Source organism: Neodiprion fabricii, chromosome 1 (assembly GCF_021155785.1).
Source record: "Neodiprion fabricii isolate iyNeoFabr1 chromosome 1, iyNeoFabr1.1, whole genome shotgun sequence".
Lineage (NCBI taxonomy): Eukaryota > Metazoa > Arthropoda > Insecta > Hymenoptera > Diprionidae > Neodiprion > Neodiprion fabricii.
The window spans coordinates 28,231,166-28,255,207 of NC_060239.1; the positions used below are offsets into that span (position 1 = coordinate 28,231,166).

General features: G+C 37.0%; 3 protein-coding genes across 3 annotated transcripts; 1 reads left to right on the forward strand and 2 right to left on the reverse strand.

Annotated features, from left to right (window-relative positions):
* Nucleotides 1–187: 187 nt before the first annotated feature.
* On the forward strand, nucleotides 188–9,201 carry LOC124187876. Its single transcript, XM_046580063.1, has 18 exons — nucleotides 188–457; nucleotides 543–738; nucleotides 830–1,019; nucleotides 1,086–1,404; nucleotides 1,558–1,722; nucleotides 2,745–2,947; nucleotides 3,106–3,329; nucleotides 3,408–3,700; nucleotides 3,774–4,253; nucleotides 4,337–4,706; nucleotides 4,783–5,046; nucleotides 5,114–5,361; nucleotides 5,448–5,800; nucleotides 5,902–6,214; nucleotides 6,294–6,841; nucleotides 6,993–8,133; nucleotides 8,263–8,502; nucleotides 8,575–9,201. The coding sequence occupies exons 1-18, from the start codon at nucleotides 188–190 to the stop codon at nucleotides 8,764–8,766; spliced, it is 6,009 nt and encodes a 2,002-aa protein (XP_046436019.1). The 3' UTR covers nucleotides 8,767–9,201.
* Nucleotides 9,202–11,592: 2,391 nt separating this feature from the next.
* LOC124179366 (zinc finger protein 853-like) lies at nucleotides 11,593–15,335 on the reverse strand. The gene is made up of 3 exons (XM_046563659.1): nucleotides 14,959–15,335; nucleotides 14,182–14,565; nucleotides 11,593–14,066 (listed from the first exon to the last, which is right to left on the reverse strand). The coding sequence occupies exons 1-3, from the start codon at nucleotides 15,097–15,099 to the stop codon at nucleotides 12,261–12,263; spliced, it is 2,331 nt and encodes a 776-aa protein (XP_046419615.1). The 5' UTR covers nucleotides 15,100–15,335; the 3' UTR covers nucleotides 11,593–12,260.
* A 1,590-nt stretch (nucleotides 15,336–16,925) lies between these two features.
* Nucleotides 16,926–23,246, reverse strand: LOC124174458 (neural Wiskott-Aldrich syndrome protein-like). Its single transcript, XM_046553645.1, has 6 exons — nucleotides 23,005–23,246; nucleotides 21,788–22,068; nucleotides 21,336–21,632; nucleotides 20,906–21,218; nucleotides 20,498–20,812; nucleotides 16,926–20,237 (listed from the first exon to the last, which is right to left on the reverse strand). The coding sequence occupies exons 1-6, from the start codon at nucleotides 23,098–23,100 to the stop codon at nucleotides 19,986–19,988; spliced, it is 1,554 nt and encodes a 517-aa protein (XP_046409601.1). The 5' UTR covers nucleotides 23,101–23,246; the 3' UTR covers nucleotides 16,926–19,985.
* Between the last annotated feature and the right edge of the window lie 796 nt (nucleotides 23,247–24,042).

A 24,042-nucleotide genomic window follows, 5' to 3' on the forward strand; every position in this document is an offset into this window, starting at 1 on the left:
TGCAAGATCGCGGTGGGGCTGACAATCTTAAAATAGTTCTTCAAATCCTTTTAGTCGCTTTATCATCGAGTATTATGGTTATTCACGTATTTAAATGTGAAACTATCGGCATAACCCCTTTTTCATAGTTATAAAAAAAAACGTGGAGTATCCTTCGTAAATAACGTAACAGTATACTTATTGAAAAATGCATTTACTCGAGGATAAAGTACCCAAAGAAACCGAACTTTATGGGAATAATTTGAGGCTGAATCAGAACACGAGAGACTCCCTCACGCTTGAGATGAACGAGGATACTGACACAGAAGACGACTATCCTGTTAGAGTATCGATAGATTCAACTTTGGAATGTTTTGTTTTCCTGAGCTTCGCAAAAACCTGGGAGTTGTCTCTAGTCTTGGTTACTATTACGGTCTATATGATGACTACGTACGAAGTATTTTTTGAAGCGGAAGAGGTAGAGCTCATTTACGGTATATCATGATAATCTCTCTTTCCTATCGCGTTCGTATGCATCCAAACCCGTTGCGATTTTATTCCAGGAAGCAGAACAGAGGATATCATTGATCATCAATTTGCTTCTAGACATATTGTACATCGTCGACATCTGTTCGTCGATATTACACTGGCGATTAGAAGATATTAGGACCACAAGAGAGCTCAAGGCGAGATCGATATTTTTAATATTACTTGACATATTGGGAGTTGTTATAGGAATGCCAATCCGTTTTTTATTAGGTATCAGAGAGAAAATTACACCAACTATCGAAAGGCTTCGAAACTATCCCTAGAAGCCCTTGAGAAATAAAACTTCTTTTCCTTTCGCCAGATCACTCGCCGGAGGATGAGCCGATTTACATCGACTTCGTCTCCGTCATTATACCAGTACTGCGAATGTACAGACCCATCAATTTTTTCTCACAATTAACCGACATGGTGGGAAACGTTGCTATCGCGATTACGTTCGCGACATACATTGTAATATTTCTAGTTACTCTGCACACCTACACTTGTTTCTGGTCAGTACCTAGCATTAGCGTCGTCAAGCGGAAATTGGAAAAAAATAGCTAACAACATTTTTACAGGTATCTTTTTTCACAATGCACCGTATGCGGCGAACGTTGGATCGTAACGATATCGAGTAGCAAGAAATTGACAACCAACGAACCGTGGGAATGGTACCTCGTCTCTCTGTACTTTGCAACTTGCGCTATGAGCAGCACTGGATTTGGTGGAATCACGGCACGCAATAGCATGGAGCAAATGTATACGTTGTTAATGATGGTCACGGGATTTGTTATACTTGTCGCAGCCTTTATCGGAAGTTTAACGAGCGGGATATTAGAGGCGGTTAAAAGGAATACGGAATTCCGAAACAAGCTGCACCTCATCGCAGAAATTTTGGTAATTTGTAATGATCGTTCGTCTTTTCGACATAGACTGTACACCGATAAGTGCCTAATGCATGCCGGAATCTGTAATATCGTGAGAAAAAAAAAATACTCTTAAACGAAAAGTGTTTCGTTTTCCAAACGTCAGCAAATTATTTTATTTCAGGTGCAAGCTAAAGTATCGAAGGACATGCGGGACGGCGTGATCGAATTTCACAAGTCTTTCTGGAAGTACAAAAAAGCAATTAGTGCGTCTGAAATGTTTGCGGATTTACCGTTAACTCTGCAAAAGGAAATTTACTTGGATCGCTACTATTTGGCATTCATAAGAGTAATTTTTATCCGAAAGATCATTTTTACTCCTATTTTATTACTTTGTATAATTTTCTCAAGGATTAGCGAGACGTAAGAGACACGTACTGATTATCACACCTCGTGCTAAATTCAACACGAGCTAATTGCATAGTGACCATATAAGAGCGTCATTGATCGACTCCAGTCGAGAAATCATGTGTAACAGCACTGCACTGTTTATTTCACCAGTCTGTAATGCTACGCGGCCTGCCCTCGGCATACTTGCGAGATCTCTCACTGAGAACACGCACCGAATACTACAACTGCGGTGATATTATATACACGAAAGGAAGCCCCATTGATCGTATGATATATGTAGTTCGAGGAAATATCAGTGTGAGTATTTCGTACGATAATGGAATGATACAGTAGCGAGAAAAGAAAATCCACATAACACAGACGTGACAAGAAACATAGTGAATTTTTGTAGAATGCACGTAAAAAAATTTCGACTTGAAGCATAATTGTACATTTTTATATTATCTAAAAAAATTAAAGCTGCAGAACTTATCGAGGTTCATTTATCCGGTACATAGATACCAGGGTAGTTCTTATTTTGGTCATGTCGGAATTTTTTCACGCCCATCCCCCAAAACTAATCAACATATATAGAAAACAAAATTGGTCGCAACTCCAAATTTGTCCGATAACTTTAACACGCCCCTCCAAGTCTTCGAATTTTTATAGAAGAAAAATGTATGCATGTGAAATTTTTTTGAAAAAACTGATTATTACTGTATGAATGTCGTAAATCTAATATTATCAGATTATCAGCGAAGAACTACTGTAATTTTTTTCAAAAATCGATCATTAGATTTTTTTAAGCAATCAACAGTATTATTTTTTTTAAATTCCAATTTGCCAAATGCCAATTTTATTTCTTATATACATTGATAACGTTTGGCGGGTGAGCGCGAAGAAATTCCGGTATGACGAAAATAAGAACCACCCTAACACATAGACGCTTTGACTAAAACTCTGTGAATACTTAACGAACAGATTTTATCATCGGATGACAACGAGAGTTCTATACTAAATTTAACAGCTGGTACGATACTCGGCGATGCAGCCTTGCTACTAAATATTGAATGCAAAAGTCAAGTCGTCACCGCGACGTCCTGCGAACTTCAAGTTGTCCACAAAGCCGCCTTATTTGCGCACAATAATGTATTTCACGATATTTACGTGGAAATGAATCGAAGGTTTATATACGCAAATGCTCGTGCTACTAATTAGTTTCAAAGAATCTTAGCTCTGAGGTTATTGAGTTTAACGTTACACACGAGTGAAGGTGAAATAAGTAGATAGACGCAAACTTTGTGTTGTCAAAAATTATCCATCATCAATTATCTCTTTACAGAGTGTCAGATCGCTTGGATTACGCGAAAAACCGAATCGTAACATTCAGAGCGCAAGAAAATACGGTAGAAAATGCTTTGCAGGATATCAGTCTCGGCTATCCCTCGCCAAGAAAGCCGTTGAAAATCTTCAAAAATCGACTTCGCAAGCAGCAAAAAACTGACCATACCATATGTCAGATAAATACGTATCCATTAAACCCAGAGTTCAATCCGCAGGTTACTGGTGCGTAGATTACAATAGAAATATGTAATAACTGAGAGATGCGAAACTTATGGAAGAACTCGAATTGTACTGTTACAGTTGACATGTACGTAATGGCGACCGAAGCAGCCGTCGCCCGATACGACATTTGCATAAAAACCGGATGGCCTTGGATTTTAACACCGAACACGTTGTTTCTAACACTCTGGCAAAGCGTGATTGTGTTCGCTGTTCTGGTGGCGGCGATTCTCTATCCATACTTCGCATGCTTCAAACGTTACATGACCGATGATCTGCTAACTATCAGAGTCATCATAGATATTTTATACATTTTGGATATTTACGTGCAAATTTCAACAGCTATCGACTTGACTCGTGACGTACTTGTAGAGGTGTGTATTTAGGCATTGTTTAGTAAATATTCGTCGGAACGACTTGAAAATATAAATCTAATTGCAAAATAAGGTGAAGAAAATAACGGCGATGAAAATAAAGCAGTTACGATTTCTACTCGACATATTAGCCGTTTTTCCGGCTAAAGAGGTAGCGTTTTACATGAGCTTCTACAGCAACGGACGTGTTGGGACTATTTTTCTATTGAACCGTGTGTTGAAAGTGCACGTTGTATTTCGAGCCATCAGTGACTTGGAGAAAAGTTTGAATGTCAATATAAAGATTATCAGAATGGCAAAATATCTGTTGTGCTTGGTGTTTGGGTCGTATTGGATCGGAGCGATTATTTATACGCAATCATGTTTCTACGAAAAATGCGTAATGGGCAGCTGGTACGACCAGATCCTAACTCAAAATTCCGAGGCCAACATGATAGACAGCCCTGTTTATCTACTGAGCTTTTACTATGCTTTGCAAGTACTTTCGCAAACTGGTTATGGAGACATTAACGCCAGTACTTTGGAAGAGATGATCACCATGTTGTTTTTCTTGGTACGTTGAATGTCGTAAATTCAGGCTTTAAAATTCTACTCCAAGATTCTCCTCCGATATCGTTTAACATTGAAAATATTCAGGTAATCGGAGCTCTTTTATTCAATGCTTTGGTATCCGATTGTTCGGCAACGCTGATGCTCTCTACTCTCGACAAAGTTGCGTACAAGGAGATCGTCTTCGTGATGAAAAAGTTTATGGAGGAAAATGACATACCGGAAGTTATTCAAAGACGAGTGTACAGCTATTTGGACCTCCAATGGCAAACTGATCAAGGATACAAGATATTGAATGATATACCTTTATTCGCGGATTTGTCGCCGAATATGAATAAACGATTGCTCATCGCCATGCACGGTGAGATGCTGAGATCAGTCCCAATCTTACAAGAACTGAACGACGAGACGATAACCGATCTTGCAAATTGTGTTGAGATCTACGTTCTACCGCCAGGTCAAAACTTCTCTTACCTTTCAGCTTGCGTTATTTATTGTCTGGTAAAATAAAAATTAATTGCTATGAAATGCAGGAGAGATAGTGTCGTACGCCGGCGAGATGTATCGAGAATTTTACATCATACAAGAAGGTTACTGCGAAGCTATATCGGTGCTGACTAATCGAGACAAAAAAACGTTGGGTCCTAAAGAATTTTTCGGGGTTATGGAAATGTTATTGGGAAAACCGTCGATGCAAGATATCAGAAGTGTGACGCACCTAAAGCTGATTAGAATATCACATATGAGTTTGCAAAAAATCCTTTCAAGTGACAAAAAAAGCTACGAACGTTTTTCTGGTGAGTACATAAAATCCAGAATCACTCGTTTATCCAACGCTGGTCATAATTCTGCTTTATTCCGCAGCATTAATCGAGGTGGTCAGAAACTCCAACTTGGTACGAAAACTGAATTTCAGCCGATCGGCTCTTGAGTCTCAAGATTTCACAGACCACCTTGACATAAGCTGGATTAAATTCACAAAGCGACGAAAGCACGACGTGAATATCGATTACACGCGACCCTTCAAAGACTTAGGAGTCTTGCAATTTATACAGTACATGCTAATGTCAAGGACCATCACACCGAACGGTCCTTTCATTCAATTTTGGGAGGTTGGACGATTGGTCTGTGACGTAATTTTTCCACACATCTCACTACGAACTTATTTACCCTCGTCCGTAAATTAATAACGTTACAGAAATGCCGTATGACGTCTGCTTTACTGAGCGGATTTATTTTCCCATCTTTAACGTACAGCTCTCTGCAATTCAGAGGGATTGTCTGGATAGCACTCGCCCTGGACATACTAGCCTTTCTCGATATATACATTCGTTTGCACGTGTGTTACTACAACGACGAAGGTTTATTAATTAGCCATCCTCTGTCAACGGCCAAGCACTACCTGACCCACAGCTTCGCTATAGATTTGTTGGGGGCTCTACCACTCTACATGGTACCACATCAGCCAACAATACATCCCGATGGAGCGAAGCAGATCAGTTTTTCCACGAACGAAATAACACTTCTCAACAAGATCGTACAACTGTATAGGTAAGTTAAGGTGAAAAATGATCATTCAGGGATGCTCTAGGAATATCGAAAATATAGTCTAAATAAAACGCACGAGTCACGTAATTTCTGCTGTCCAACAGACTGCCGTCACCGTTGCTGCTGTACGAGTCAAATTTGGCTCGATCATCGCTGACCTTGAATTTTTTTAAATTCTTACCGGTAGCTTTCATTTTCATCAACGTCTTAGCCGCTTTGTCAATCGCATTTACTTGTACATATTGGGAACGACCGGATGGTACCACTTACGTGGAATACAGCAAGGAATCTTGGATCGGTCACAGTGAAAATTCTTTCTATTTCTCAATGCAGAACTCAATTAATCTCTACCTAACAGCGGTATACTGGATGGTATCCACATCCTACTGTATCGGATTTGGCGACATAACTGCGCATGTAAGACAATTTTTATGAAATATCCTGTCAGCAGTAAATTAACGGATGAATTATTTTAAAGTGAGTTCACTCGGTTTAGGATGACAAAGAAATGTTGTACACGGCGTTGGTCATAATCGTCGGTTATTTGATGTTCACGTATATAATCGTCGTCGTATCAAGTGGCAAGGCGAATGTAAACCGAAACTTGATGCTATACCAAGAGCGCATGCGACACTTGGTGACATTTATGAAGATGGAACGCATACCAAACGTGATTCAAGACAGGGCAATAAAGCACTTCGAAAATATGTGGTGGCGAACACATGGCATAGAGACTCATGCGATTTTTAACAAATTTCATCACGCGCTGAGACAAGATGTGATGCTTCAATTGTACGAACAAACTATTTCCGTCGTACCCGCTTTCGCTGGCGTTGAAAAAAGCTTCACACGACAGCTTGCAACCAGTTTGGAAATGCTCAATTTTTTAAAGGGTAGCGAAATCGTTAAGAAAAATGATATTGTATCACACATGTTCATAGTTCATCGCGGAGAAGTTGACGTCATTGGTCCCGATGGCACCTTATTTTGTAAACTACGAAGAGGCAGCATATTCGGAAATATTGACAACAGTCCAGCAACCAGGTGAGGTACAAGCGCATCCCACTAAACTTGTCATGAGCGTGGATTCTGCATAAATTTTCACAACCATCTACATCATGACTTTCATTTATAAAAGGATTAAGAATGACGATCGTAAACGTGTATTGCAAGGTTCTTGTTTATCCTAATTTAGGTACATGATGACCATCGTAGCTGCAAAACACGTGGACACTCTGATAATATCAACGACTAACTTCTACGATTTGGCCAGAGGTTATCCCTCAGTAAAGAAGCAGTTTAACATTTGCGTCTTGCAAAATATGGGCTATGTTCCGAGGTTTTCGGACGAGGAAGATACGAAAGAAAGGAAAAAAGACTCTTACAAAAAAGCTTGGTTTCCAGTCACGTATCAGAGAATCTCATTGTTGAAAGTGCCGATCGCATATCTGACCAGCCTGCTGACTTCTTATCAATTTTCGTTCACTCAAACTTTTGTTCCTCTGCTTTTTTTCGCCGGACTTGCCCTAGATGTACTGACTTTGGCCATGCTGTTTCTAGCCTACAATACTGAATATCACGACGACAGTGGCGACATTGTTGACAATATTACTTTAATACGCGCTCGGGCACTGCAAGAGATGCAATTCTATTTGGATGCATTAAGCATAGTCCCTGTCGAAGTACTCTGCCTTTCCGCGACCAGTTCTCGAATATTCTGGTATAAATTCCTTTGCATGAGACGATTGTTGCGCGCTAGACATTTGTATCTGTTTTTCACAAAGAGGTATGAAAAACTGAACGTGAACATGTTGGCAACGAAGCTTGCCAGTATGATAAGCAGTTTCACATTACTGTTGCACATACTGGCATGCGTTTGGTACTTGATCGGTTGTCCAACGCAGTGTTCTCCAGAATCATGGATCGTCAAGTCAAACTGTCAATATCCCTACATCTGTTCAATCTATTTCATTGTTGCCGTGGTAACAACCACAGGATTTGGTGACATACGACCGGGAACTGTTAAAGAAATAATCTTCTGCTCGATTATGTCTGTGGCTATGGTACCCGTCGTCGCTATGTTTATGGGAGACGTTTCGAACGTTGTACAAAATTACTCTTACACGCTGACTAAGTATGACACCGCAATGTCGATAATGAAAGATTACTTAAAGGACGGTCAAATATCGTATCCTCTTGTCGAGAAAGCTTTGGGATATGCTAAAAATTTGTGGCTCCTCGAGAGAGGGTGCAGTCAGCCAGCACTATTGGCCGAAGCACCAGCATCAATAAGAGAGGAGATAATGGTTGCTGCATATGGAAAACATCTTTTTGAGGTGGGTAAAAGTTTAAAGAACGCGTTATTGAATAATCGTGACAAGTATGCTTCAATTATCGCAAACCGCAGAAATCAACCTTGGAGTATAAAATATCCGTCACGATGTAACATCAATGCGTGATTCCAGAACAACATCTTAAGAGGATGCCACGAAGACCTACTACGACAACTTTGCGGAAAGATGAGAAGACGGCTTTTCTTTCCAACACATTTTATAGTACAAGAAGGAGACTGCAACTCAACCATGTACTTCATCCAACGCGGGGCCGTAGAAGTCTTAGCGAATTTAGGACCGAGGATGTATACGGTCTGCGCAACTCTCCAGGCAAAGGAGTACTTTGGTCTACATCAAGGATTCATTCCGGATGTAAGAATTATGACAGCGAGATATTCATATTACACTTTCGAGTGATAAAGTTGCACTTTTGATTAAATATAGATAAGCCACACTCACACGTATCGTGCCGCCACGATTGTCGAGGTTCTCACGCTACGATACGAGGATTGGAAGGACATGCTTATCTACTTTCCAGCAGCATACCGACAGATCTATACAAAATTGAAAACGATAATACATCACGATTATATATCGGAGAAAATTGAACATGTCTCACAGCATGTTGGCGTTTAAATTTTCCACGGCTAACCAAAATATGAAAACTGTGGCTCCGTGAAAGTTGAAAATCATCTACTCGTACAACAGATCTCTTATTCGCATTGCAAATACTTAACAAAAATGTATCAACACTGGGTCAAAATCTGTGGATTTTCGAATACATGTTTCGTTTATTAAGTTTACAATTATTAAAATAGGATTCTTGAGTGGTTACTCGGAATATTATTTTATAAACCACCGGCTTTGGAGTGTAAAAAAAAATGTATTTTCTATTTTACACAACGAAGATACCTAATTATTTAGAATTTATTCTTTATCATTTACAATTATCGTTTACTTTTAAGTTATTGTTATTCCCTTATCATTTATGTAAATCTACTATATGCCAAGAGATGTACAGATTTATATAAAGAAAAATAATTATTTTTGACTCATATTCACGTAGCACGTAGAGACAAACGAATGCATGTACTTTTACCAATAAAAAATGCAAAACTACTCAATTTATTAAACACGCGATTAATCTGTGTATCCCTTATTACATACCATAACTTCATTACGGAAATATCACGCGCTTATCGCAATCAGTGTTAAAAACTACAGTTGCTCAATTATTATGTTTTACTTGATTTTCATTTACTGAACGGTTAACACGGATATGCTTGTTTTCTCATCAGACAAGATTAGTCTTTGGAATGTTCGTGCATATACAGTTCATATTTGCCCATATAATCGTGATCGGTTACGCAATTGGGAGGCAATGCACACAAGCTTAAGATAAGCTTTTTAGCAAAGTAAGTATGCTGCAGTCGAAGTATGATACACGTTTACTGTATCCGATACTAATCGAACTCTTGATAATGGAATATTGAACACGAACATACAATTCCGGTGCAAAATATCATTTGTTTACCCCTATACGAATGAGTGAAAAGAGTAAGATTATACGGAATGATTCAAGGTTTGACCTCGTGAAACGAATGTGCTTTGATAATGTATAATTTCAGATCAGACTAACGTTCGTCAAGATTTAGCCACCGCACTTAATTGAATTCAACGCAACACATCACAGCCCCTCAGTCACAAGTTTGTACAATATTTTTTCTTCACGATTACACTCCCGTAACTCTCGCGCAAAATCAATGCAAACTTTACACAAATTTTAAATACAGTTGACAATTCAAACTGGGGATAAAAATCTATCAGTTCCTAACGTATGTGTTCGAGCAGCAAATATGTCAAGATCGAAACGCCGAAATTTTAAGCATCAGAGTAATTTCATTATAAAAATTTTTGGCTCAGTTTCATTTCGAGACTGCTAAAATAAGCCTACATTGCGGTAAATTAGTAATAAAAACACGTCTTATTTAATTTCGACAAATGAAAACTAATTGTTTGTATTATAATATACGTATATATTTTTTGAATAATAGACTTATATCGTTTGGTCATTGGCGAGCTAATTATATGTATATGTATACTGAGCCACGGAAAAAACAATAATAATGATAATCATTACACTAACATTTATAACTAAGCTTACGTATAATTTTATACATAATATTTAATATAATATCTTTGGTCTTAAAATATGTACGCGTTAATGTTTATACCTAGAAATAGGTAATAGTGTGAATAATAATAGATCTACACCTGCCAATCGTAAGATTATTCTTTCACGGTTGTTTCGTATTTTTCATTTCTTAAGTTTAATTTACTTATTTACTAAGTATACGCACTTTGTCTCAGGTATTATGAACTCTCGAAGTACAAGTTGTCCGAAAATTTATACCAAGTATAATATCCAGGTCCGAAAATGAACATATCTTTTTTGTCAAGTCAGCATCCGCAGAAAAAAGGAAAAAAGTAAATGATTTCATTTGACATCGCAAACCTGCAGAGTATGTATGTACCTAACATGAAAATTTCTCGAAGTGTAGCAAAAAAGTACCATATGCTTTCTGAACGTAAGATCTGATCGTCTTTTCTCACGGCACTTTCAGCATAACATGAAAATTTTTGGAAGCCAAATTTATGTAAAAACTCTATTAATGTTAAATAGTAATAATAAACAACATGTTTATTTTCGTTTTTTATCCGTATCATTTTAATTCCCTGTAGATACTTTCTAACATTCAAATTTAATCTACAACAGATAATACTTTTCTGATAAAATATATATACATATCTTTCTATATTATATTTTTAATATGTTACATATTTTTATATGTAGGGCGGTCTCCGCCAACTCGGTGACTTTTTCTATATCCTTTTTCATCTGTTTCGTAATTCGTTATATAGTAGTATTACTTAAAGGTACTCTCTGTGAATTTTTTCAGATTTTTTAATTTTACCGTTTAATGTAAAATGAAATGAGTAAATTCAAAAATATGAAAATATTCACAGATAATGTGAATAGGATGTATTCTTCCTCTTAAGCAACAGATGTAAGAATGTATGTAAGGAGTGTTTACAATTTACAATAGGTGGTCTAGTGGAGTAAGGCTCCGGTCAAGCATCTCTAGATACCAGGTTCGATTCCTGGCTCCGCCGTTAATTTTTCGAATTTACCAGTTTATCAAATTTATACCTTATACATTCACAGAGAATACCTTTAAGTAGTACTACTATATAACCAATTATGGAACAGATCTGAGAGGATAAAAAAAAATTGGCTGAGTTGGCAGAGACTGCGTCATTTAAAATCGATCTACTCTATACCAGTTGATGAAAAAGTGTAAAGAATAAGTCTTTCGTATGTTTAGTTGCCTGGAATATGAAATCTCAAAATGAAATATAAAGGGTGGTTCAGCGAAGTAATTGATGTGGCAATATCATTTCTTAATCTTCGAAATCACACTGAAATTGGTTATATTAAAATAAAATTCTGCATTAGTAATCAACAAGGTAATCATTGGTAGTAATGAGAAACCATTTAAGATTACCGGAATCCTTTGTAATCTTGAGAAATCGTATGGAATCTTAGAAATCATGTAAAATTTATCTGACATGTAATCTCTTGTAATCATTCTATAAAATGTGAGTAATTACGAAATACGTAATCATGGTGTCAATTTTTGCTCCGATGAAACACCTCTTGTTAAAATGCAACTCAAAGTATCATTCATGATTTCTTGTACGATGCGAAATGTTTAGAAAAAATATGTAATAAAGCAAGTGTTGAGCTATAATTTGCCATCCGTGAAAATATACGCGCTTAAAATCATTAGAAATTGTTATATGAGTTCTATGCTACTATCACTAGCAAAAATAGTATGAAGCTATACCTTACACACAACCATCACAAATTGATAGCTGGTGAAAATTCCTGTAAAAGATATGCGTAAAAACATCAGACATGCAAATAAATATATAAATACAGATTTGCTTTAAAATGTGTTGGTAGTGAAAGACAAGACGCGCCTGGATGTTTCTTTTACCTAAACGACTACAATTTTATGATTGTTTCCATTTGGCAAAAGTACATAATAGACACGTTTCCCCTTATCTCATTGGAAATGCTGCAAGTTGCCATGATACTGGTTTCCATTAAACGGACCATTTTGTTCATTTCCCTCTATCACACTCTGTATTTCCACAACCGACGCGTTCGCAGTCTGACCATTTGCGTTGCTGAGACTGGGCGAGCTAGAGACATTGTTTGTGGTCGCGCTAGACTGCTGCTGTTGAACGCTAGCATTTGACGAACTATTTGCATTAACGTTATTTTTAGATCTATGCCTGAGTTTGTGGGTGGTTAAATACTGCTTAACTGAAAATGCTTTATGGCACTGATCACACTTATAAGGCAATGGATCTTGGCAGCCTATTCCATCGATTGTAGGTGCATGGTTCGACAAGTGGAGTAGGTAATAATGTTTAACAACAAAAGACTTCCCACATGCGTCACAAATATATGGTCCAGAAACACCGTGAGTTTTTCTGTGCTTGTGCAAATTATCTTTACGCGAGAAGCTCTTACCGCACATCTCACATTCGTGCATTTTTTGACCAGTGTGGGAGACGGAATGCCTGACCAAATGTTCTTTGCGACTAAAAGCTTTTCCGCACGCTGTACAGGCGAACGGCCGTTCACCGGTATGTAATTTTCTGTGTTGGAACAAATGTTCTTTCCGTTTGAACGGTTTTGCACAAACGTCACAACTGAAAGGACTACCATTCGCTGGGGTATTTTCTTCTTTCAAATCCGCAACATCATTCAACAAATTCGGACTACTACAATTGTGGTTATTTAATTGGTTTAAAGTAGTAAATGTTTTACCACAATCTGAACAGCTTGGTATTCGCGAAGCCTGCGATATAGACTGAGGATTCACAGCTATGAGTGATGTGGGTTCCGGAACTGTTCGTATTCTCAGGAACTCTGATATTTGACCAATGGAATTTCTGGATATGGCATCATCCGGTGTTACCTTAATAAAGTCTTTAAAGTCTTTCGAATCGTCACGCGCGGCCTGCGTGCCTATACTCGCCTCCTTGAATCCTAAACTTAATAAAATTTCCGGAGTCGCAGCTACAGTTGCATAGGTTTGAACATTTTGATTTGGAGTATCGTTATCTTGTGATTCAGGTTGTACCTTTTGAATAACTTGTTGATTCTGCTCAGTCGATGGCTCACTTTTTAAAATAATATTATTATTTTGATGCTGAGTTTGTGCAATTTGTGTCTGCTGTTGCTGTTCTTGTTGTTGAACAATCTGAACTTGCTGCTTTTCAATTTGTTGTAAATGTCTTTGTTGCTTTTCAAATTCTCTTTGTTGCCTCTGGAGCTGTTGTATCTGCTGAGTTAACTGTGATTGACTCTGCTGCTGTGCAATCTGAGTTTGATTTTGTTGCTGAGAAATTTGGGTCTGATTTGGTTGTGTTATTTGAGATTGATTTTGCTGACATATCTGTCTCTGAGGTTGCTGATTTATTTGAGCTTGCGACTGATGATTTATCTGATTTTGATTTTGCATTTGATTTTGTGCCTGTTGAATCTGATTCTGCGATTGATGGACTTGATTTGATTGCTGACTTATCTGCTGTCCTTGATTTGCTTGGTTTGATTGTTGTTGTTGTTGTTGTTGCTGTTGTTGTTGCTGCTGCTGCTGCTGCTGTTGTTGTTGTTGTTGTTGTTGTTGTTGTTGTTGTTGCTGCTGTTGCTGCTGTTGTTGCTGCTGCTGCTGCTGTTGCTGTTGTTGTTGCTGCTGCTGCTGCTGTTGAGACACTTGCTGAGAAGTTTGTTGTTGATAACTATAGTGGGTCTCAGCCGTTGCTTCAACTACCGCAGCTGCGACACCGCCAGGTTGCATCTGTGATAAATACAGATGGTCCACTTATTATAGTTTTATAAAGGCAGTCATTTAATTGATTGAAGACTTATATTAAGTGATTGATAAGTTCATCTAACTTTTTAGTAAAACAAACCTGCATGGCACATTTATATTGTTGAACACGAGCTTGTACCCCACTGATTATGTGGATATTGGATGCATTGACGTTGCTAACAACGACAGGCTGCTGATGTTGAACCTGCTGTTCCGTTACTGCAATCTGGGCATTAAGTGGAGATGCAGTTTTTTCAGGTTTTACCTGTTCGTTATCTGGAACTGGAGATGATCGTTTCTTTTCTTCAGTTTTCACATAAACTTTTCCTTCCTTCAGAAAGTCCTCGGAAAATCGAAGAGATGTAAAGTAGGATTCTAACATTCCTTCCGCACTGACCACAGTTTCTCGGAACTCAAAGAAATTCTCCAACTTTTTCACGCATTCGTGACATACTATTTTAGGCAGAGAATCTTCCTCCAGTACCTAAAAATTTTCAAGCAAATAATATTCATTACCACAGAAATATGTTAAACCCAAATTTATATTCACAAAATTAAACAAATATTACATACTCAAGTGCTAATTACCAGTAATTATGACAAATCTGTCCAACGCTTGCATCAAACTAGATTGATACTATGAGTTTCATTATTGTTAATAAAACTTTTAGTTCTTGAGCTGGGAAACGATTTGATCGAACTTGATACCGTGAGGAACAATGTTGTTTATAAAGTAATATATACTTCCGCAGTTTATGAATGAGAAACATGTGCCCACAGTAGCTAATTGATTGCAAGTGACAACGTATGTATAAGGAATTGTAAGGAAGACGTTTTATGCGGGTGAAGCAGAAGAGAGTGAAAAAAATTAACTTACCTGTATAGGCAGACATATTTGAATTTTATTCTGTAACTGTCTCCTCCGCCCTTCGTCACGGAAAATGTTCATTTTATTTCCCTCGCTACTTGTGCAAAGCCTGCATAACTCGTAATAATTCACTCTCCGATACCCGGACATTTTAATAAGATGTCACACGTCCTTGACAATTTTTCAACAGACACTCGAGGCTCTCCCCGGCAATTGGCCCCTCTCAACGCACTTACTATTACACCACGATCATGATTAATGACCAAATTTTACTCGTGAAACACAACATTTGTTGTCATTCGGGTTTGTGCACCGCGAAATGCATCGGCGGCCATTTGCAATCTGATGAAACGCAACGACCGCAGGAGTGTCGATAGTCGAAGCAATTCGATGTGTGTCGTGAGATCGAATTATGGATAATTAATCCAGAGCGCAAAAGGCGAGCTGGTTCTCAAAACGAGGTATCGCATTTGCAACTGAGATCGCGCGTAAAAGACGCAACGGAATTCGAACGGATTTCGAATGAAAATTATTGACCGTTTAAAGATAGAAAAAAACTAGTAATAAACTAGTTCGATCATAGGCTATATAGTCCGTGGTGTTGACGTTACGCAGCAAGGCATTATTTCTGCCATGAAAATGGATTTCCTTAATTGATATACCAAAATATGCTTATAGGCGTAGTTTTCTCGCAAATGAATTATTCCTCCAATTTTCACCATTTTTTTCAATCAATTTGCTTAAAACAAAAATCATGTACAATATTTGGCAATAATTGCCTTTGGATTTAAGAGACATATTAGCATACTGTCAGAAATAACAAAAAGACGCACTGAAGTACGTTGAAACGTTCAGTAAATATATTTGTTTTTTAAACTTAATATAACATCGGCCGTCAGAATACTTACCACTATAACTCAAATGATCAAAGGGTTAAATTGTTCAATTGCATAGCAGAGCGTTGAGGGAAGAAATTACACATGGAGCTCACCTTACATCGCTAGCTGATACTCAACAAGTCCGTTTGGCTTCGCTATATACGAGTATGAAGGATTCCATTCGATTCTCTTAAAACTCTCATTTACCACGTATCATATATCATTGTCCCGAGTAAATTAGGAGGAACTTTATCCCGCATGCTGACGAAGCTTCGATTGACGCTCGTAAAATTTACGTTTTCCATGCAATTAACAATATAAAAATGGGAATATTATGAAGCGCGTTTCTTATCGTATACGCAAAATAGCTTACAATTAATGTTCTCATTCGGTTAATCGTAGTATTTTTCATAGTCAAAAGATTCGGGGACCCGCACTGACTGCAACGTCAACTTTTCGACCACTAACAAAACAAATGCGCAATGAAGACGACGGGATCGCAAGTCATTTGTTGAATTCCGAACTGATTAATGCGTACGAAATGAGCCTACATGAGGCGGGATAACGCAATAATCATCAATTTAAATATACCTTTATACAAAGTAAACCAAAACTCGGAACATCGAGTAGTCCTCATCGGCCGACGATACGAGCACTTCTGTTCTCTATTTTCCCTCGCTACTAATTGTAAACGCTACTCCTGCTGCCTCGGCGGCACTTAGAAGTACTTGTTTGGAAAATCTCCCATGCCGGTCTTCAGTCGCGAAGGATATTAATATAATTGACTGCTTGGTTTATAATTAATAAAATAGTACATTTGAATCCCTGATACCATAATGAAAGAAATTATGTTCACCTTTACTATGGAGAATGTGCCGCAAAAATGCAACTTGCAGGTTGAACGAAATTCAAATAACAGCCCTCCATTCTTGACTAGTTACTGTAATTCACCGAAACGAGACGGTTCCTTTAATCTTTCCCGTAATAATACACTGTCAACAAATGCGACATCCGAAAATACAGTTTCCAATAAGGCTTGTTTCGAAGGTGTACATGTACGTACATGCGAATGTGCGCATACAACAATATGACTAATTTATGTTTTTAATAACCGTTAAGATTTTTTATTATGCTATAGTATAACAAATAACAATATTAATTACATACTTCATACTATATGTATACTTTCGTTTATATACTGCCGATTACAATACTTCATAGACATTGTTTAATTATTGCTGCTTGGAGTGCGTGTTAAAATCTGGAACTCGCAATCAGTGGCAACTTTATCACTCATGCCTGTACACATTGGAAGAAAATTTCCAAATGCATTTAATATACTTCTCATGGAGAAAGACTAACCGTTTTAGCACGTCAAAGCGACAGTAAACGAATATGACAATGTATATCAACAATTGTCCACGGCTGTATAATCCATTTTCAATGAAAATATTGAACTGAAAATGGATAACATGCAATAATTAATAATATTAATAATGTTGGGTGTATAGAAGCCGTATTATCACCAGAATATGCATCAGTTTTTTTCAATATAGAAACGAAACAAATTATTGGATCATTTTACATTTCCATTTTCATATTACTATTATTATTATTGTTATTATTATTTTTTATCGTCAATTTTTTTTAAATTATATACATTTACTCTTCTTTCCTCGATATCAATAATAGTTTGACAACAAAAATACAATAATCAATAAACGTAAACATCGTATTCGAAAAAATGTGCGATCTCTGTCTTGTGACTTGAATTCTTCCACATTTGTAGCAAAAATATTTCCAATCCGATCTGTACATCCTTTGTACACAGTCACCGTCATTGCCCTAACATACAAATTTTATTTTCAAATTCAGTACTAAATAAATTATGTGAATTTCACACTAGACTTCCTAACGCTGTTAATACTTCTACGATATTATGCAACAATGTCAGTTTGTTATTTCTTTGTATATTTATATAGGTCCGAAGTATTTTAAATGTTTCACTAGTGCAAGAGTTCCAATATAGATTACAAATCGTAAAACTATTTAATGGAATGAGTTTTCATTTTCATTGCCTTTAACTATATAATTTAGTAACTACGTTTCATTAATGTTAACAAGTATATTACAATACAAGTATTGTATTCTATGTTAAAGATAGTTGTCAGAACCATAATCGAGCTCGGAAATTTCTTATTTTTAGTAAGTGTATCATACATTATGTCTAATTCATTTTTGATCTTTCAGATATTACTTTGATTTACTATCGTGCAACATCAGATACAATACATCAATGACTCTTTCCATTCTCTGACGCTGATGTAATATATTTGGCTAAATGATTTTCATCAAAAGATCTACGATTGACAGTATTTCCAAGATTATGAATCGACAATAAAACTTCTCTGGCACAGGGTGTAGGCAGTAATGCTTGGGTAGAGGGAATCAGGCGAAACGTGGAGACTTCACTTCTTAGAAAAGCATTTTGTCAGTAATCGACTGATATTTTTTCAACGCTAGACATAAATAATAGCTTATTATTGTAAAATTATAACGAAAATTTTTGTAAGCAATCGTCGTTTAGTAAAGAAGATAACATAATTGTTATTAAAATATCTTATCTTGTGTGTAACCAGGATCTTCGCAAAAAAATTATGACTCGTGCCTATGACTTATAGCCGTAATACAAATGTGTACAGTTATATACCGTTGGAACTCTTAAGGGAATTGAATCGTACCCAATATCCAAGGAACCGTAAAGGGAATTCAGATTGACCCAGTTTCACATCCTTTGCATTCTTCATTGGTCTAATTTACATTTCACCCCTTTTTCCTTGGTGCTCCATTTCTTGGACACTCTTTTTTCACTAGAAACGAATCACAGCAAATTTGGGATAAGAACGCATTTGGATGCTTAAGAATTTCAGTACATATTCATGCACGGTTCTATACGGCTTAAATCATTAGATTTATGAGTGGTTAGCAGAAACTAAATACCTCGTGGGACCTTTAAACTGCTATCTGAATTTGAAACGGAATGTATCAAAAATTATGACTCAACGTACTAACTGAAACCGTATTGAAGCACGTAAGTATTGAAATTTGTAAACAACAAAATCCAATCGTATTCCATACAGTTCTGATTCCGTATATTGGTATACCACAATTGATACATTTACAGTACGTCAAACCGTACTGATTTTCAAGAGGGTTACCTATACGGTATTATAAGGACATGTATCTATCTAGCAAGGAATTCTCAAGAGAAACAATACTATAAAAAAAATTTATTTGAAATTGATATTTCTGCTGTCCACTTATTATTTGTTCAAAACTGTTATCTGATCATTTCAAACATTGAAAGCAAATATTGATAAATGTCTAGTTATTGGACTCTGTAAATATCCAAAACAGAAGAAACTGTTCGATTAATGCGTAACAGAAATATTTTTTTATATATCGTGTGTTGAAAGAAAGTACAAGGAAGGAAGTGTTTTTATCACCACGCCATGTTGAATATCTTATCACTATAGTCAGACTTTAGGAAATATTCAAATTGTATTTAAGCATGCACAACGTTTCATATTTCAATTCAAATAGTTAACTTTAAATATAACGAACCTGTCATATTATAGCTTAAAAATACAATAAATTAATTTCTATGCATGAGACTGCAAACCATTAGTGCGCAGTAGTTTCACTTTATTCCATTTCTGAACCATACTCCAGCTGAAAAAGGGTGCTGCATGCCAGATTAAAGTATATAAATAAAATAATTGACCATTAACACTCGCATCTCGTTTTCAGCATCTCTGAAACTTAGGGGCTCACTTACATGTTTACTTTATGAAACACAATAATAAATTCATTTTTATACTAAAAATACCGTAATCAATACGAAAAATATCAGTATCAAAAGGAAGCACCTCTCTAACATACTTAAATTTTTAAGCACTCAGCACCCTTTCAGAAAAAAATAGTTCTTACATTGCTCTCAATTACCTAGTATAATTGCTTGGGAAAAAAAAAAAGAAAAACTTTTGTTTTCAACTTATTTTCATCTAGTAAATAATAAGCCAGGTACTCGTAGGACCTGCACATTAAATCATCGATCTTTACAAATACCTTTTTAGTGTTGCAGACAAAAGTAACTATTCAATCGTCCCAGTCATCACCACTGGTCTCACTCGTTGAATCGTCACTGTCGCTATCACTGTGTATTACACGCGATCTTTCTGCTAGGGCCCTAGTTAAAGCTCCAGCTAAACTATTCTGTATGATTGGAGACGGGGCAGATTTTGGTTGATTTGCAACCGACTTCAACTCGACTCCCTGGCGTATCTGACTCAACAGATTACCTCTAGTATCGTCAGCCAAATTTGGCTTAGGCTCAACTTTGTCCACCTTCTGCAATATAAAAGTAAATCGAGTTACGAAAGTATATGGATATGAAAACATTTTAAATGAAATTTCGAAATTGAATTCATTTAAACACGGATTATCCCAATTGCAGCTATGCTGAAAATTAATGAAAATTATAAATAAATCAAAAGTTTGCTCAGATACATCTTATGTACATTAAATATTTTCGGATTTACGAAATAAAAATTGATCACATAACGTATATCATCAAATTTAAAAAAACAAATTTGAAACGGTTATCGTACCTTGAGCGTTGTACCACTTCTGATTGCATCGAGCAAAGCATTTCTGGTATCAGGTAATCCACCATTGTTATTAGTGGCATTACTGTTTATTGTCTCATTATCCATCTCTGTTAATTGCGGTATCGGAGGTGCAGGAGGAGGAGGTATGTTTGTGGACATTGGAGGAGGAGGTGGTGGTGGAGGACATGGTGGTGATGTCACAGAAGATGCAACAGGGCGAGCCGGCAAAGGCCGATGAGCAGGAGGGGCATTAGGTGGTGGAGGTGGTGCAGCAGTTCTTGAAGGTGGCAAAGGCGGAGCACTACGTGGCTGATTCTGAAATGATCATAATAAATTAAAGCATGACTGATGTACTTAAAAGATAACTCGGATATTAGTATAGTTTTTCCTAACATTATGGCAACGCACACTACTTATTGGAGGTCCGGGACTAACTGGAACAGTTCGAGCCGGAACTGGAGGTGGAGGTCCTAATCCTGTCGGTGCTGGCGGCGGTGGTGGTTGATTGCCTTGTATACTCGAAGGTGGTATTATAGCTGCTTTAACAGCATTTATGCCCCCATGGCATTCGATGAAGTCATAGATGAACTCTCGCGTCTTTCGATCTCTCAGCTGATCATCCGAAACACCTGCTGTGTCGAAAAACTGCTTTAATTGCGGATCTACGGATTCCAATTCTAAACCTTTACTGTTCACATTCCAACCCATGTGTGCCACATGTCTGTAACAGGTAATATTACACAATTAATATATTTCTTGAGAGAAAATTTGTATTACGCAAATTTCTTTATAGTGTCATGGTTGAAAGCGCAATACTCTCAATAAATTAAAATCATACCGAAAGTTTGAGGGGGAACCTATGTCCGCCTTTGTCAATCTTCTCTTTGGATCCTTGTCCTGTTTATGGTTCTTAGCTTTGTACATCGAACTACTGGACACGCTTCTATTGACAGTAGTGGATGATGAAGAGCCATTTGATATGTCTGTTGAACTTCCAGTGCTGAAACCTACAGCTGAAGTATTGCTGTGGCTCTTTTTTGGCAACGTTAGCGAATGATGAGAATCGGCATTAATTCGTGACTTTCTTTCTTGTCTTCTTTGCCTCTTAGCATTAAGCTTTTCGAGAATTATCGACCTTTGATGTAAGGAAAGGAAATTATTATGAAACCATCGACAATAATGAACGATTGTAACATATATAAAATTAGACTGTATGTTACTTCATAGCAAAACATGTTGTGCCATAATCTTGACTTCTTATTGCGGTTTTAGAGAAAAAGCGATTAATACCTCAATATGATTGCATCTGTTTCGCTGGCAAAATTAAAAGCAGTCATAGAATCTTCGCCCTCGAATGTGTGAAAATGGGACATGGGAGCTTTGTAATCCATTGAATTATAGACTTCATGTTCCCACAGCATTGCGTTTCTTCGCAGACAATACAGCCTAAAAAAGTAACTGCGTCTTGGATTATCTTTAATGAGTGTTATTACACCAGTATCTCTTTTTATCCAATCCCTATGTGATGGAGACTCAGTTACGTATAGTTGTATCACACCAGCTGCAAGGCACTGAAATAGCAAAACATACCGTTAGCTACACAATTGTCTCACATGTTGTGACAAAAATACGACAAATGAGTCATAAGCAAAACAACACGACCAAATATTAGTTTGAATAGAAATATTAACCATTTGTTTCAAACAATTAAAAGCGTGCTTGCCTCGTCTCGACTAAAATTAGATGCAATCACTGACCGCTGATGTGAAATGTGAAGATATGGAATTTACAATTATGTTATAATTATGATCTAATTGTATAGTATATCGCTTAAATATGAAAAAAACTTATGAAGGTTCCCAATGGCCTATATGTTGAAATAAGTGTGTTATATGAAAAATGTTACAAAATACTCTGTTATCAAATGAAATATGATAATGCTTTATAATCTTAAGCCAGAAATTGATAACATTCCTGTCATAGCAGTATATGCTCGAAATATTGTGATAAGCAGACAGAACTTCTTGCAAAATCACAGATTATGTGTAAAATAATGATCATCCATTGATTATATGACTTCAAGCATTTTAAATATACCCAACATATACGGTAATTATAATGACAATCCAATAAATGGCAACTGAAATTTAGAATAACTAAAACATAAAATCGAAAGTCTAACTAACAGATGTTAGTTTACATCTAAATTCTATATGGACCATTTACTGCTTCAAAAATAATAAATTTGTAATGTCAACAAGGTGGAGTCTGCGAATAATCATACAACATAGAATGTTGTCATAGATCAGAGAATACAGTATATTCAATAAGTAATAGTGTTTTGAAAAACTTTCACGTATTAGACAGGAACTTCTAAATTAGGCAATCTTTGGTTCTAAACACGTAGGTAGACAACGATTGCCTGTAGCTTTAAATATAGGTCAGTATCAGTTAGCAATGAAAGGATATTGACAAAGGTAGTGATGACAAATTTGACAAGTTCACACCTGACATCGGTTCCCAATAAGCTTGAAGACTTCCTGGTTTTCTTCCTTCGAGAGAAGGATGGACCCTCTGTGCTCGTTCAAGCGTCCAGATTTCATTTTCGACAAAAAATATTATACACGTTTAGGTTATGGACGTAGCGATATCCACGGCTCCAGAAGTTCCATTCGATTCCCAGACGGCCCAGGGCACTGGCACGTAAATCACCGTAGAATTGATTGCGGATTTTGCATTTTTGCCCGCTTACAACCGCCTATCCGTGAGTAAGCCTTCACCGTATACCGAAAGCAACACCACCCACGAAGGTATCTCAACAGGAAGCGAGAGTGACGCTTGATGACATTTTCTTGCATCCGGTTCGATGAGCATTGTCTTTTTTTCCTTTCGCGGATACATAACCTATTTTTAATAAACAAGATTTAAGTACACACGAACGAACGGGTGGATAAAGAGTAGTCATCCACTTATATGCGACTCTAGTGAGTCATTAACCACGATCACAGCTAATTGGCAATGAATTCTAATAGGGGTCAAAATCATGCCTGTCAGTTGAACGTATGTACAAAGTGAGACTGCACTGCCCGTCACTGTCTACGTATAACCACATCAACACTTTGATATTACATTGTTAACACTTATCCGCAATCGGAAAGTATTCAAGATATTTCTAGCAAGTGTGCAGAAATTTATTATTGAATAACTGTTGCGCAAACCACGTAATTCGCTGAAGTATACACAGAGAATTCTGCTAGCAAACGTCAATTTCACGGATCATTACTGCCGTAGTAGACCTGTAAAACTCCCATCCTTCCGAGGCGTGTCTCTAACTGATAGGCAGCAGGCAAACAATTTTAGCCCAACTGGGTCATCCTTACAAGCTACGTTTTCTTCTTATGAATCGGTTTTATCTCCTCGTTTGACACGCGCGCTAAATCAACCCATGAATTCGATATTCGACGTTATTCGATGGTGCAGTTTGCATGATCTGTGATCGTAGAAGATCAACTGCTTTTTGTATTTCGATGAAGAGAAATGAAAAA

Bases quoted from the DNA above. Each gene is read 5' to 3' on its own strand.
- LOC124174458 (XM_046553645.1), bottom strand. From the start codon at position 23,100: ATGAAATCTGGACGCTTGAACGAGCACAGAGGGTCCATCCTTCTCTCG. The intron at 22,069-23,004 runs GTGTGAACTTGT...TTGCTATTTCAG, and splicing joins TTATTGGGAACCGATGTCAG to TGCCTTGCAGCTGGTGTGAT. The intron at 20,238-20,497 runs GTACGATAACCG...TTTATATTGCAG, and splicing joins GAAGTGGTACAACGCTCAAG to AAGGTGGACAAAGTTGAGCC.
- LOC124179366 (XM_046563659.1), bottom strand. From the start codon at position 15,099: ATGTCCGGGTATCGGAGAGTGAATTATTACGAGTTATGCAGGCTTTGC. The intron at 14,566-14,958 runs GTAAGTTAATTT...GAAAATTTTTAG, and splicing joins AAATATGTCTGCCTATACAG to GTACTGGAGGAAGATTCTCT. The intron at 14,067-14,181 runs GTTTGTTTTACT...TATTTATCACAG, and splicing joins AATATAAATGTGCCATGCAG to ATGCAACCTGGCGGTGTCGC.
- LOC124187876 (XM_046580063.1), top strand. From the start codon at position 188: ATGCATTTACTCGAGGATAAAGTACCCAAAGAAACCGAACTTTATGGG. The intron at 1,405-1,557 runs GTAATTTGTAAT...ATTTTATTTCAG, and splicing joins ACCTCATCGCAGAAATTTTG to GTGCAAGCTAAAGTATCGAA. The intron at 2,948-3,105 runs GTTTATATACGC...ATCTCTTTACAG, and splicing joins TACGTGGAAATGAATCGAAG to AGTGTCAGATCGCTTGGATT.